The sequence below is a fragment of the Euphorbia lathyris genome, chromosome 1 (genome assembly GCF_963576675.1).
Source record: "Euphorbia lathyris chromosome 1, ddEupLath1.1, whole genome shotgun sequence".
Taxonomy (NCBI): domain Eukaryota; kingdom Viridiplantae; phylum Streptophyta; class Magnoliopsida; order Malpighiales; family Euphorbiaceae; genus Euphorbia; species Euphorbia lathyris.
Window position 1 is genome coordinate 99,390,943 of NC_088910.1, and position 14,819 is coordinate 99,405,761.

The 14,819-nt window shown below is 38.4% G+C and overlaps 1 protein-coding gene across 1 annotated transcript; it reads right to left on the reverse strand.

Moving 5' to 3' along the window:
* Nucleotides 1-1,331: 1,331 nt before the first annotated feature.
* LOC136212207 (non-specific lipid-transfer protein 2-like) lies at nt 1,332-1,768 on the reverse strand. Its single transcript, XM_066002760.1, has one exon. It carries the CDS (start codon nt 1,735-1,737, stop codon nt 1,444-1,446), a length of 294 nt encoding a protein of 97 aa, XP_065858832.1. The 5' UTR covers nt 1,738-1,768; the 3' UTR covers nt 1,332-1,443.
* Between the last annotated feature and the right edge of the window lie 13,051 nt (nt 1,769-14,819).

The following is a 14,819-nucleotide window of genomic DNA, read 5'->3' on the forward strand; positions in this document are numbered from 1 at the left end:
TTCTATGAAAGACATTGGACTGTCTTTCTAGAGCACTCATGAGATCCAAGGTGTGTGCATGGCCATTAAAAGCGCTAGTGTTTTTATCGCGGAACAACAAAATTTCGTTTAAAGGTTTTCTTTACGTGTTGTGAGGGTCTCAGTTAGAGTTGTAGAAGTTCAAGAGCAATTCACTTCTAAAACTATAACATGTTGCCTCACATCACTATGTATCAATTCAATCGAAAGATATTGATGCTTAAGTTTTTAAAATCTGTAACTTATTGCCCAGAAAAGATTTATTATTGTTTTTAAAATTGTTTTGCTATAAAGCCATTTGTGGGGGATTGTTGGAGATTTTGGTAAAATGGCTCTTTAGCTTTTGTTTGTCTTTTGTGACTTTAAGTATCGCACATGGGAAACTTTTGAGATAGTTGAAGAGTTTATATTGGGTTGGGCTTGAGGAGTTATTAAATTGTGTTTAGTGGGTTTTACAAAATAAACCACACGGGCGCGCTCGCTTGTTCGCGCGACGCCCGCCCGTCCCGACTGGACTGGACCCGATTTTTATTTGGCCATTAAATATCTTAAACCTTTTTTACTATTTCTTAACAAGTTAAAATCCTATCTCCACTATCCCTGATTTTACTCAACCCATTACGTTTTTCTCTCCTAAAACGTTGTCCACTACAACGTTCGTTTTACACAAAATAAAACACGAACTCTACAGAGTTCAGAGATACAGAAAACTTTCCGATTACAATTTTCATCTTCATTACGCTTTCTTCTCTGGGCAATTAATTATTTTGCTGTTCCAAAGTTTCGCCCTAGAGTGCACTAGTGCGTCGCTCGCTGTGTAAACCTTGGTTGACGATCGGACTTATAGATTGCACCAGAGTCTGCCGTAATCGTTTTCAACGCAGTGGTTTTGTCCACGACACAACTTTTTCATTCCGATAAGTTATTTCGATTTCCTCTTTTGTACTTACAATGGGTTCATCGAGCTTGTCCATTATAACTTAAGTGTTAGATGGGTTTGTCACACTCCGATCCATCTGAACTTATCCCAGAATAGGTTCATCAAACTTGTTCATTTTTGACCTTTAGTTCTTTACTCTTCTACCCTTTCCAAAAACTAGAATGACTTAAATATCGTAATGGATTCATCAAACTTGTCCATTTTTAACTTTTAGTTCTGTTTTACTGATTGAGTCCGGATATATATTACCATGCATATATATATTTACAGTTACCATGTATTTATGTAAATAGGTTTTCATATTGAGTTTTGAAATCAATTGAAATTCTTAAATATTTAATTTCTGTTTATTCTAAAGAAGGAAATATTGATATTTGTGAAATTATAAGATAGTCTTTATTGATTTGAAGCTTTTATTTGATAGAACAAGAGGAACAAACAACAAAGTCATTGTTGATGTTTCATACTCAAGTAAATGTGAGAGACTAGCAACTTGGAATTGCAACTTTACAGGCAGCAGCAACCCTTCTCGCACCTGGTGAATTAACATACTTCTTTAGGTTTGGATTCTTTAGGTAACCACAAAGGCAAGGCTTCTGCTGCCTCAGCTTGCTGCAACAAAAGCTTGACGGTGGCGCCGACGAGTTCAGAGCCGGTAGGCATGGCTGCAGCTCACTTGGACTGCAGTTCACCGCATTTGACACGAGGACCTGGTCTGTTAATACTAATAGTATCAGATTCAGGACCACCCATAAAGATAAAGCGGATGGTTTCTTCATCTTGGATCGGTGAGGGGCGATTGAAACGGAGAAGGAGAAGCTTCATTTATACACAAAATGTTACAGCAGGTGGCACTCGGGAAGGACATGTGTCATCTTTCAGACACCTTTGGCTTTGGTGCCACAAAAATCAAACCGACGGACTTCGTAATTCGTAACACTAGGAATTTCTTCACCATCTCTGATGTAAGTTTGATTGTCTCTACTCATCCACTGTTCCAATCCAATTATTCGCCAGTAATTTAATATGGATAGTAATAATTTAAAAGTTAATTGTAACAATTCATCCATTTCAGTGGTAGAAGAATTGAGTAATGAGTAGTTTTAAGAGACATCCATCTGTATTAAATTCTAGAGAGAATAATTGAAATTTACGAGTAAGATGAAATCTAATATAATAGAGGTAATTATATATATGGCTGCGGATTTGTAGATAAGTAGTTGTGATATTGTTTTTTTTGCAAACACAATCCTATTGTTTGCAAAAGTTTTCATTTGGGTGTTGTTTTTTTTTTATCACGAAGAAAATTAATGTTTAGAGAGAAAACTCAAAAAATGATGATTTTGAAAAATAAAAAATATAGTTTCATAGTAAATATGATACTAAACAACGTTAATTCTTGAAAATGTTCATTTTAAAGTCGTTATCGATCAAATTTGACAAAGTGAAAAATTGAGCCTATCTATATCATTTCCTTTCCTTTTCTATATCTTAATTAGGTCCTTTCGTCCTAGCTATATTCGCATGCTGCCCATTTGCGCCATTCTCCTCCTATTTCATTCGAATCCATTATCCCACGATCTTTACAGATTGCCCTCCTCCTTTAGTGGTAGGGCTTAACGACCGGTTCCATTATGTTACCGAATTATCCATGTCTTTATGTATGCATCATGAGTCATCATGCGTTTGGATTTTGTGCACAAGTCCTTCAAAATTTTAGCATACCTTGGAATTTGCTTGATTGCATCAAGCGGTGGAATGTCTACCTCTACCTTTCAAAAGGTTTCTGATGAGAATCAGATCCATATCAAGAACGAGATTCTATTATCGAATTTTAGTCCTTCATTCGATAATCCTATGAAGCGTGCGAAGTTCAAAATGAAATCATTTAATCCCTTTCGAGTTACACGAATATCAAATTGAAAACGGATCAATTAGAGTTAATTCATTTTGAATTTGGATTTTGAGGGAATTGAATTTGGATTTTAAGGAGATCTAATTAAGTTGGATAATAAGTTTTGGATGGTGGGAGATTATTTGCAATTTAAAGAATTGCACAATTTTTCTTTGGTATGAGACTATATGAAGAATTATGAGGATGGCTTTTACTTTGACTTTTTAGGTAATAATTTTGACTTGCTTAGTTACTTTTTTGCCCTTATATTTTATTAAGTTTATTTTAGTTATGTAAAGGCAAAGTATGTCCAACATGATTTAGTTTTAGTCTTTAAATATTTCAAATTTTCTAAGTTTGTAACAAGTTTGATATTAAAAAAAAATTACTCTTAAGAGTTTGTGAGTGGTTTCTCTTGTGTTCTTTGGAGCACTACTTTGAATAGTTCGGGATTAAATCCTTAATTGTTGGAGACTGGGATTGGGTCTTTACAACCTAGTTTTGTAAGGGTTCTTTTCTGTCCGACCCTGATTTGTTAGCTTTCCTAGGGATCAAATCTAGTTGTCGGGTTTTCGAGGCATTGTTCCTCATGGGTTCGCATAAGTTTTTAAGACCTCTTTCTCATATTAATTCTTTTTTTTTTAATTTTGTCAACCTTGAAAGAAAATGGGCTAATTTAGATGGAATTAATGGAATGAGATTAGAGTTTGCCTTATGATCTTCCTTAGGTACAGTGGGTGGATCCTCTTGTTCCTCTTATCTTTTTAGATGTGGACTTGATTGAACTTCCTTCCCACTTCGTAATGTAATTGCACAAGCATTTTCCTTTCTGTTGAAATTTAAAAATACTTTCAATAAGGCTTTTCACAATGTCTTCCAAAAGCATATCGAAGTTAGAGGTTGAACGTTTAGATGGTCTTTTCACTTGAGGTTTTCTATTATAGGATTGGTTTTGAAACCTCGGCTATCCTTCTTGATCTCCATAACTAAAATTTGGATGATCCTGTTGAAACACCTTTCCACAAGATTTTGATTTGATAAAATCATCCATGATTAAGAGACAATTAAATTTAAGTGCTTTGATTTAATTGTACTAATCTGCTTGTTCAATATTGAGTATAAACTTAAATACAAAAAGAAATAAAGAATAAGACAGGACGAAGTCAGTATGAGATCAAAGAACAAGCTGAGTAGAATCAAACTCAGTATCAAAGAATAGAAGTCTGAAGTTCAACAAAGTAAAGTAGAATGGAACTCAGCATTAAAAGCCCTCTCAGAAGTTATCTTGCAAAACAGAACTCAGCATAGAAGTTGACAACAAACAAAGATAACGAATAAAGTAGAAGCTGAGTAAATCTTCAGGACAGTATGAGAGATCCGTTCACTAGAAGACATGTTTTGCAAACCTTCTGCACCAATAATTGAATCCTCGAAATTACGCAAAAGACACATTCCGAGATGCATGGGTCAACAGATTATAGCTAAAATACAACTGCCATAAAAAGACGACGTCTGTAGGAAGAAGACAAGTCTGACGCCTGAAGAAATCAGAGGATAGGATTGGCCTGCAAAACCTGAAGCTGACCAGAAGCTGTCTCCTAAAAGAGCCGTTTTGGAATTAACGACTAAATCATTTCAAATGATCCTCCTCCAGGTCTTCATCTATATAAAGACAATTAAACTTCTTGGATCATTGCCGATGTATAGAAAGAAAAATACAAGAGAGAAAATACAAGTTCAAAGCACTCAAAAACAAGAAAGAGATCTTACACCCATCTTCTATTCCTGTGTAAATGCTAGATTGATTGTTTGTAATCATCTAAAGTGTTCTTCATTTGAAAAAGAACAACTTGTATCAATTGTGATATTGAGACTGTTGTGCTGAGTGTTCGGTTGTAAAGATTCAGTGGTAGAGAAATCTAAGTACTGGGTTGTGGTGCTTAGTAGGAGTTGAGTAGAAGAATAGAGGACGGTACTCTTGCATATTCAACTGCCTTGTAAACGGTTTGTGCTCTACCTTTAAAGAGCTCAGTATTGGATTCCAAAAGCCCGGAGGACTCTGGGGACTGGACGTAGGCAGAGAGGCCGAACCAGGATAAGTCGTACTGAGTAATTTCTAACTCTCTCAATATATATATATATATATATATATATATATATGTGTGTGTGCATGTGTTGTCTGTTCAATTTACTCATCATATAAATCATTTAAACTGATACTGAGTAAATCAGAGTGCTGAGTTGGAAGCTGACCATAGAAAGTGTCAATTCCCAACTCACGAGTAAAACAGCCTTAGTCAACATCTGACCAAAGCTGTCTTACATTAAGATCGGCCGTGCTAACCACAAGCTGAGTTAACAAACTCATCAAAATTATCAAGTCAGTATAATTAAATTAGTGAAAAAATTATATTAGTTCCTAACCCCCCCTTGGAACTAATCACACGGGACCAACAAGTGGTATCAGAGCCTAAGCTCACCACTCTAAGATATAACTATCTTGAGCGGATCCCCATAAATGGCTGAGAACAGCACTCGTTTCCTTCCAGGAAACCAAACAACACAGATACTCCCTGAGGGATTATCTATTAGTCGGCCTCCCCTATTCTTTGGATCTAATTATACTTTCTGGAAGAATAGGATGAAAAACTTTATTCAAGCCACAAACATGAGTGCATGGCTTGCAATAGTTCAAGGCCCATACGTGCCATATAAAACTATTAACAATGAGAAAGTTATTAAGAGTGAAACTGAGTGGTCAGAAGATGATCTTAGAAAACTTCAAAATAATGCTTCGGCTATCAATATGCTTCACTGTGCTTTAGATGCTGCAGAATACAATAAAATATCAGGTTGTGAGTCAGCACAGGAGATATGGAAAAAGCTCGAGGTGACCTATGAAGGTACAAGCAAGGTCAAAGAGTCAAAGGTGAATCAACACATGGGATTATATGAGCTGTTTGAGATGAATGACAACGAGAACATCTCCAGCATGGACGCTAGATTCACTAATATCATAAATGAACTAAAAAGACTCGGCAAGAACTTCACCGAAGAAGAACAGGTGAAGAAAATCTTGAGAAGCTTACCTAAGAGCTGACAAGCTAAGAAAACTGCAGTAGAAGAAGCTCAGGACCTGACTACATACAAGTATGACGAGCTAATCGGATCTCTGCTGACTCATGAGATCTCAATGCAAAACTTTGAAGCTAAAGAGAAAGAAAAGTCAGAAGATAAGAAACAAAAGTCACTTGTCATGAAAGCTGACTCGACCGAAGGTGACTCATCAGATGATGAGGAAATGGCCATGTTTACACGAAAAATGAAGAAGCTGTTTAGGAAGAATGAAAAGAATAGCAGAAGGCCATTCATAAGAAATGACAGATACAAAGCTGAGTCCAGTGACAAATACAAGAAGGATGGCTCCAAATCTGTCACCTGTTTTGAGTGCCACCAAACTGGGCACATCAAGTCAAGCTGCCCAAACCTCAAGAAAGAGAAGAAGGGAAGCAAAAAGGCTATGGTAGCAACATGGAGCGACAGTGATGAGTCAACCTCATCTGAAGCTGATGCAACTGAAACAGCCAATATATGTTTCATGGCTGATGATGCTGACCATTCTCAATCTGAGCAAGCTGACCTCTCCGATGAAACTGACCAGGAGGAACACAACAATGAGGTAACATCTTTACTCTTGCTTAGAAATGAAATGGTAAATGCCCTGAGTGATTTATACACACTAACCAAGAAATGTAACAAGAAAATAAAATCACTCAGTAGGCGATGTGACGAGATTGAAGAGGTTAAGCCGAGTGACCTCCGATATCTCCTCCAAGACAATTCAGATTTACATAGCAACATGAAAATAATGCCTAAGTTTGTCACGGAGGTCCAATCTGAATCGAAGAAACTAAGAAATGACGTTACAACCTTACAGAGTCAAGTAAAAGGCTCAAATAGAAATAAACCCCATGCTGAGTATGCAAGTACTAATCAGAATAAACAGTTCACTCAGTGTGACTGTTGCGGGAAAAGGGGACACACGAAAGATGTGTGTTGGTTCAACAAGCGGATTGTCCAATGTGACTTCTGCGGAAGAAAAGGACATACCACTAAGGTATGTTGGCATGCTCAGCATAACAATGCTGACCACACTCAGTATCACCCTCAAAGGGTAATTTATTGTGACTTATGTGGTAAAAATGGCCACACTATAAAAGTATGCCGTCACAAACTAAAATATGACTTTGCACCTGTTTATACTAACAAGAAATGACCCAAAAATAATTGGGTACCTAAAGATGAATAGTTTAAAATCCAGGCCAGCTTGACATGCGTAGAGAAGTCAAAACTCAAAACTCTGGTATATAGACAGCGCATGCTCAAGGCACATGACATGTGATGAAACACAATTCATCACACTAAAGCTTAAACGAGGTGGTAGTGTAAGCTTTGGGGACAATAAGAAGGGTAAGATAGTCGGCTCAGGTACTATCAGAGGTAACCCAACTATTGAGTCAGTCTCCTTAGTTAAAGGTCTCAAATACAATCTGCTGAGTGTAGCTCAGCTTTGCACAAGCGGCAGAAAGGTTGTATTTGATGATACTAAGTGTCAAATACTCGAGGGAAATACAAATGAATTGATTTTAACTGCCCCTCATGTAGACAATGTATACATGCTGAGTTTAGAAAAACAGTTTTCCAAAAACATATGCTTAGTGTCTAAAGAGGATAACTCCTGGCTATGGCATAGAAGACTTGGTCATGTAAGCATGGATCTTCTTGCCAAATTAGCTAGAAAGCAACTAGTTGAGGGATTGCCCAAACTTAAATTTGAAAAAGATCAATTGTGTAAAGCTTGTCAGCAAGGCAAACAAACTAAGAAGTCATTTCAAAGTAAAAATATTGTCTCAACCAAGAGACCATTGGAATTACTACACTTGGATCTTTTCGGACCTATCCAGCCACTCAGCTTGGGAGGTAAGAAATTTTCCTTGGTCATTGTAGACGATTTCTCTCGGTACACTTGGATCATCTTGCTGAGTAGCAAGGATGAAACATTTGAGATGTTTACCACATTAATTAAAAAGCTTGAAATTGACAAAGACCTAAAAGTAGCTCATATTAGAAGCGACAATGGTGGAGAATTCAAAAACCAACAGTTTGATGAATTCTGTGAAACCAGTGGTATTGACCATAATTTCTCTGCTCCTAGAACACCTCAACAGAATGGGGTTGTTGAAAGGAAGAACAGAACAATTGTCGAAATTGCTAGAACCATGCTGAGTGAAAATAGGCTTCCAAAGTATTTCTGGGGTGAAGCTGTCCACACAGCATGCTATATTCTCAACAGGGCTTTAGTTAGACCTATTCTTAAGAAAACCCCATATGAACTCTGGAAAGGATGAAAGCCCAACATTAGCTATTTTCGTGCCTTTGGGTGTAAATGTTATATACTCAACACGAAAGACAATCTTGCTAAATTTGACGCTAAAGCTGACGAAACGATCTTTTTGGGATACTCAACAAACAGTAAAGCATATAGAGTATATAATAAACGAACTCAAATAGTAGAAGAGTCTGTACATATTGAGTTCGATGAAGCTGACCCTGCAGGAAAGTCAACCCAGCTCGAAGAAGATGAACTGAACTCAGCTTCCGCTGACCAAAATGATGCTCCTGAGTCATCAATACAAGGGCTGACCAAAGGTAAACAAGAAGTTGAAATTATCTTTGCTGACCAATCTACTCCTGCAGAAATTGTAGAAACACCTGTTCCAAATAACTCAGCATTGCCCAAAGAAATAAGAATTCCAAGAGGACATTCAGAAAAATCCATTCTTGATGTTGCTGAAAACAAGGTAATGACAAGAGATCAGCTTCGGAAGTATCTAAGCAATGTGGCTTTTGTATCAGTATATGAACCAAAGAACTTTGCTGATGCTGAGCACGATGAATATTGGATCAATGCTATGCAAGAAGAGCTCGATCAATTCACAAGAAATGAGGTATGGGATTTAGTACCTAAGCCTAGAAATCAAAAGTCCATAGGAACCAAGTGGGTCTTTAGAAACAAACTAGATGAGCATGGAAATGTAGTCAGAAATAAGGCTTGACTTGTAGCTCAAGGCTATAGTCAGCAAGAGGGTATTGACTATGGTGAAACTTTTGCACCAGTTGCTAGGCTAGAAGCTATACATATATTATGTGCCTATGCCAGTTTTATGAACTTTAAATTATATCAAATGGATGTTAAAAGTGCATTTCTTAATGGCCTTATAAACGAAGAGGTATATGTTAACCAACCTCCTGGGTTTGAAGATCCAAAATTTCCAAACCACGTTTATAAACTCAAGAAGGCCCTGTATGGCCTGAAGCAAGCTCCAAGAGCTTGGTATGAGAGGTTGACCAACTTCCTGCTGACCAGGAACTATGTCAGAGGAAAAGCTGACACAACCTTGTTCATTAAGAAAAAGGGTAAACATACCCTACTTGCACAAATCTATGTAGATGATATAATATTTGGTGCTACTGATGAATCTTTGTGTAAAGAATTTAGCAAACAGATGCAAACTGAGTTCGAGATGTCCATGATGGGTGAACTCAACTTCTTCCTTGGACTTCAAATTAAGCAAGGTAAGAATGACATCTTCATAAGCCAGTCTAAGTACACCAAAGAGATGTTAAAGAAGTTCGATATGGAAGATTGCAAACCCATATCAACCCCTATGGGTACTGATACTGTCCTATGCAAAGATGAGAAAAGTAAGTCAATAGATAGTAAACTTTATCGAGGTATGATAGGCTCCTTACTTTATCTCACGGCTAGTAGACCTGATATACAGTACTCAGTATGTTATTGTGCAAGATATCAAGCTGACCCCAGGGAATCTCACTTAATTGCTGTAAAAAGAATTTTTAGATATTTGTAGAGCTCAGTTGATGCAGGTTTATGGTATCCAACCTCAAATGACTTCACACTCATTGGATATACTGATGCTGACTATGGACGGGATAAGCTAGAACATAAAAGTACTTCAGGAGGACGTCATTTCCTTGGAAGCTGCCTAGTATCTTGGTTCAACAAGAAGCAGTCATCAGTTGCCTTGTCTATAACTGAAGCTGAGTACGTAGTTGCTGGAAGCTGTGTTGCCCAAGTTCTATGGATTAAGCAACAGCTTGAGGATTATGGAGTAAAAACAGAAACAATAGAGATCAAATGTGACAACAAGAGTACCATTGATCTATCCAAGAATCCAATCCAACACAGCAGGATGAAGCATGTCAGCATAAGGCATCACTTCATCAGAGATCACGTACTAAAGGGAGAGATCAAGCTGACCTACGTACCAATAGATGAACAGCTTGCAGATATCTTCACCAAACCCTTGGCTCGTGAACAATTCAACATACTAAGGGAAGCTATCAGTATGTCTAATCCTCTTCAATAACTCTATGTGAAAAATTGAATGTTGAGTGATTACCATGCTGAATGAACTCCATATTAGTAACCACTACATGCTGAGCTTAAAATGTAGAAAATCACCCTATGCTGAGTAGATATACATGCTGAGTGATTATCTTATGCTATGTTACTAAGAGTTAAGACATTCATCTATGTAGAACTAGGTACTCAATATCCCAAATGCTCCGCATTCTAGCAAAACTGAGTTAAAAGGCCATTTGCACCATTAAATGCTAACACGTGTAATAAATAGCACCTAGGATAACTTAAGCAATAATGGCGAAAACCCATGCGCCGAACGTGTCATAAGTGACAGAATCTCTGTCGATTGAATACCCCAAGGAAAAACGGCTAGTCCAACGAATAGGATCGATTTAAAATCTCTATAAACAGTGGAAGGTTTCCCACTTAATCATCTTTACGCTTGAATCCTTTGGCATTCCAATCTTTCTCTCTCTCTGAATTTCAAAATCCATCGAAAAACTCTGAGAAGAAAATGTCGAACCCTCAGAATGTCTCCGGTGGTGATTCCGGCAAACATCACACCGATGAAAATCCAAAATCTCCTCCTTTGCTTGACCAAACCCCGAACAAAAACCCTCAAGCTGACCCAGCAAGCTCTTCAAAGAAGCCCAAGAAAAGGACTATGGTCAAGGTCCACAAGAAAGTCAACAATCTGGAAGTTCTGAAATGTAGATGGTTCTCTCCCAGCTTCATCACCGCTGAAAAACCCTTCTGTGAGTGGATTGAGAAGAATGAATGGGTAGGACTCTTCTCTCTCCCTGGGAAAACCTATCCTAGGTTAGTTAGGGAATTTTATTCCAATCTTCATGTTGACGAAGAAGATGCTGACTACTTGGAAACTTCCATCAAGGGCCACAAGATTACAATCACCCCATCTTACCTAGCAACCTTACTCAACCTGCCAGAAGAAGGGAAAGAGTTTAGGACAACCAAAGAAACGCTTGACCATGTCAAGGGATTCTGCAAACCAAAGAATCATAAAGGAGAGATACCCAGCACCTGTATGGGGCAAAATCAGAAGATGGCTCGTTACATATTGACCAACTTCATCTTCCCAAAGCTCAACTCAGTATCGTCAGCCTCCAACTTCGAGCAGTGCTTCATATGGCACATGCTGACCTACAACCCACTCAATATGCTGGTGTTTCTAGTCGGTGCATTTCAACGAGGAGGTAAGAAACTCAGACTGGGCTCCCTAATCACTAAAATCCTCAAAGATCAAAAAATAGAAACAATCAATGAAACTCAGAGTTTGGGAAATGAAATTACAGCGGCTCTGCTGTTTGGGTTAATATTTAACCAACCTTTGAAGGGGATTGAAGATGTTGAGGAAGATGAAGAAGAAAATGATGCTGAACAGGAAGTGGAACCAAAGAAAGGAAAGAAAGTTGTTGCTGAGTCTGCTGAGCCAGCAAAGACAAAGAAGAAGAGAAAAGCACTTGAAACGTGCTCAAAGGATATTGATGTTGTCCCAAGGAAGGTACAAGCTGTATCTAAGGGGAAGAAATTTGATACTGACCAAACACCTAGGTCAGCAAAGAAACGAAAAGGGCAAGTTGAGCCCGAAGAGGAGAGTGAAGAAACTCCAAAACAACCTCTGCAGAAGAAAAGAAGAAGCTCTGCATTGAAAATTGTTGAAGCTGACCCCCTCGATTGGGTTGTCCCTCCAAAGTCACACTTCGTCAAAAGTCTCGGGATTGACCTTGATCAAACCCCTATTGAGCAAGAAGAGGAAGAACAGATAAATGATGACGCTCAGCCTGATATTGAGGAAGAAGAGCATGCTGAGCAAACACAGACTGAGGATAATGCTGAGCAAGAGGAGAATCCAAATATGGCACTTCAAACAGTGGATGTTGAGCTCCCCGAACATGACATTGCAGAAGATGAGATCAATGCTGAGCTTAGAGACAATTCCTCTTCCGACTCAAGTGAGGATATTCAAGCTGACCCTTCACCCCCTCAAGCCAAGACATTCAAAAGGCTAAAGAAGAAAGCCTACAAAGCACCTTTTATTGATCTGTTAGGTGATTCTCCACTTCGGGACCCAATTTATGATCTGTCTGACAACCAGTTCAGATACTTTTCTAACAATACTGAGTCTCCTCCTAAGGAATCTGCGGAAAATCAAGCCTCTGTTACTCATACTGAGGAACAAGCTAAGACTCTGGAAAATCCAAATTCTGCCGAGCAAGAGCTCGAAGTCCATGATGCTCAAGATGGGGAGCAAACTATGGAACAACCTGCTCAACTTCCACATCATGTTGAGCAGGTCAACATCTCTGTAAGTCCTTCACCACAAAGTCAGAATACACAAGATGTTGAGCACTCAGCTCCTCGTACTGAGCTACCACAAGGCCCAACCATTGACCAACCAAACCAATCTGATAAGCAACCAACTCCACCACCATCAAGTTCAACTTCAATTCCTGCCTCTGAGTCCAATCCTGCTGGCACATTGGCTTATCTGAGTGCTACTGAGTCTGGGCGCAGAATCATTGCCTCTGCTCAGTCTATTCTTCAGGATTTGAATCCTATTCACATAGATCCTGTTGGGTCTACAAATCTTGAGTCTTCCTAAATTTCATCCATCACTCCACTTCTGAACGAAATTCGGAGCCTCAAAGATCTCATCAGTGTTATGACCACGGTCCAAACACAGCAACCCAAGCAAGACCAAATTGCAAAGATAACTGAACTATTGCTCATGATGGTCAACCACATGGATGCACTTGAAGGCAAAGTCCAAAGTCTCTCTGACGTAAATCCAGGGTATGCTACTTCTACTGAGCTCAAAGACTACTTTGCTAAGCTGACCACGGATCTGGCCAACATTGGATCTACGGGTCATCCTGAGTATGCCACTTCTACTGAGTTGAACCAACACTTCTCAAAGTTGACCTCTGATCTGAACTGCACACGTGAATTGATTTCCTCCACTTCTCAGTGTACTATTGATCAACTGAGTGAAGCTGTGCGTCTACTCAATGTCAATAAGGAAAAGATGGATGTTGACCCCGTCAATACTGATGCACTTCTGAGCTTTTCGCAAGCCATACATGATCAACGCAAATTCTATGACTCAGCTGTACTCAAAATGTACCACCAATCCTATGCCCAGCTCACTGAGTCCGTCTCCTGGATCAGCAAATCTCATGAGTTTCTCATCAGCATACTGAGTAGCTCCCTACGGGTTCCTAGATCTATTCAAGATGATGGTGTTCCCGTTATAGATGGCTTAAGAGAGAGTACAAAGAGGTTAAAGCGTTATTCCAACGCCTTGTCTGCGGCTGCTAGGAATGATACCTTCATTCCTCCTCCTCCCGATAATGGCAAAACGGGGGAGAACAGACAAGATGGAACTCAGCACGCAGGTGGTGCATCAGGCAGTAAAGACAAAGGAAAAGACAAGTGTCAAGCTGGGGAGCAAGCTCAAGCTACCTTAAAGAAGAAAAAGTAGCTTCAGGACTTAGCATGTACTTTGTGTTAAATATTTTGTGTGCATGCCTGATATTTTGTGTGTTAATCTATGTTAAGAACTACTCTTTCTGAATTATCTAAATACCATGCCTAATGTTATATGCTAAAAGCTGATCAATCAAAATTGAACAAACAAGTAAAAGTAAAACATACTCAGTATACGTTAAACACTAAAACAATCTGTGCATCAAACTGAGTATTTAACCATTTCTGAAAACTGACCTAGACTCATCTAAATTAGATCTTGGAAGGTCTAGAATTGAACTAAGTCAGTGTAAGCAATGTCTTAAGTTTATTCGATTAAATCTTGGAAGGTTTAGAATTAAGTTAGGACAATAGATGCAACCCTTACGGGGGAGAAATTTCAGAAATATGAAAAATAAATCAATCATGGGGAATTTCAAAACTGAGTTCCATAATTATGTATTTTGCCAACATCAAAATGGGGGAGTTTGTTGAAACACCTTTCCACAAGATTTTGATTTGACAAAATCATCCATGATTAAGAGATAATTAAATTTAAGTGCTTTGATTTAATTGTACTAATCTGTTTGTTCAATGTTGAGTATAAACTTAAATACAAAAAGAAATAAAGAATAAGACAGGACGAAGTCAGCATGAGATCAAAGAACAAGCTGAGTAGAATCAAACTCAGTATCAAAGAATAGAAGTCTGAAGTTCAACAAAGTAAAGTAGAATGGAACTCAGCATTAAAAGCCCTCTCAGAAGTTATCTTGCAAAACAGAACTCAGCATAGAAGTTGACAACAAACAAAGACAACGAATAAAGTAGAAGCTGAGTAAATCTTCAGGACAGTATGAGAGATCCGTTCACTAGAAGACATGTTTTGCAAACCTTCTGCACCAATAATTGAATCCTCGGAATTACGCAAAAGACACATTCCGAGATATGGATCAACAGATTATAGCTAAAAGACAACTGCCACAAAAAGATGACGTCTGCATGAAGAAGACAAGTCTGACGCCTGAAGAAATCAG

Bases quoted from the DNA above. Each gene is read 5' to 3' on its own strand.
- LOC136212207 (XM_066002760.1), bottom strand. From the start codon at position 1,737: ATGAAGAAACCATCCGCTTTATCTTTATGGGTGGTCCTGAATCTGATA.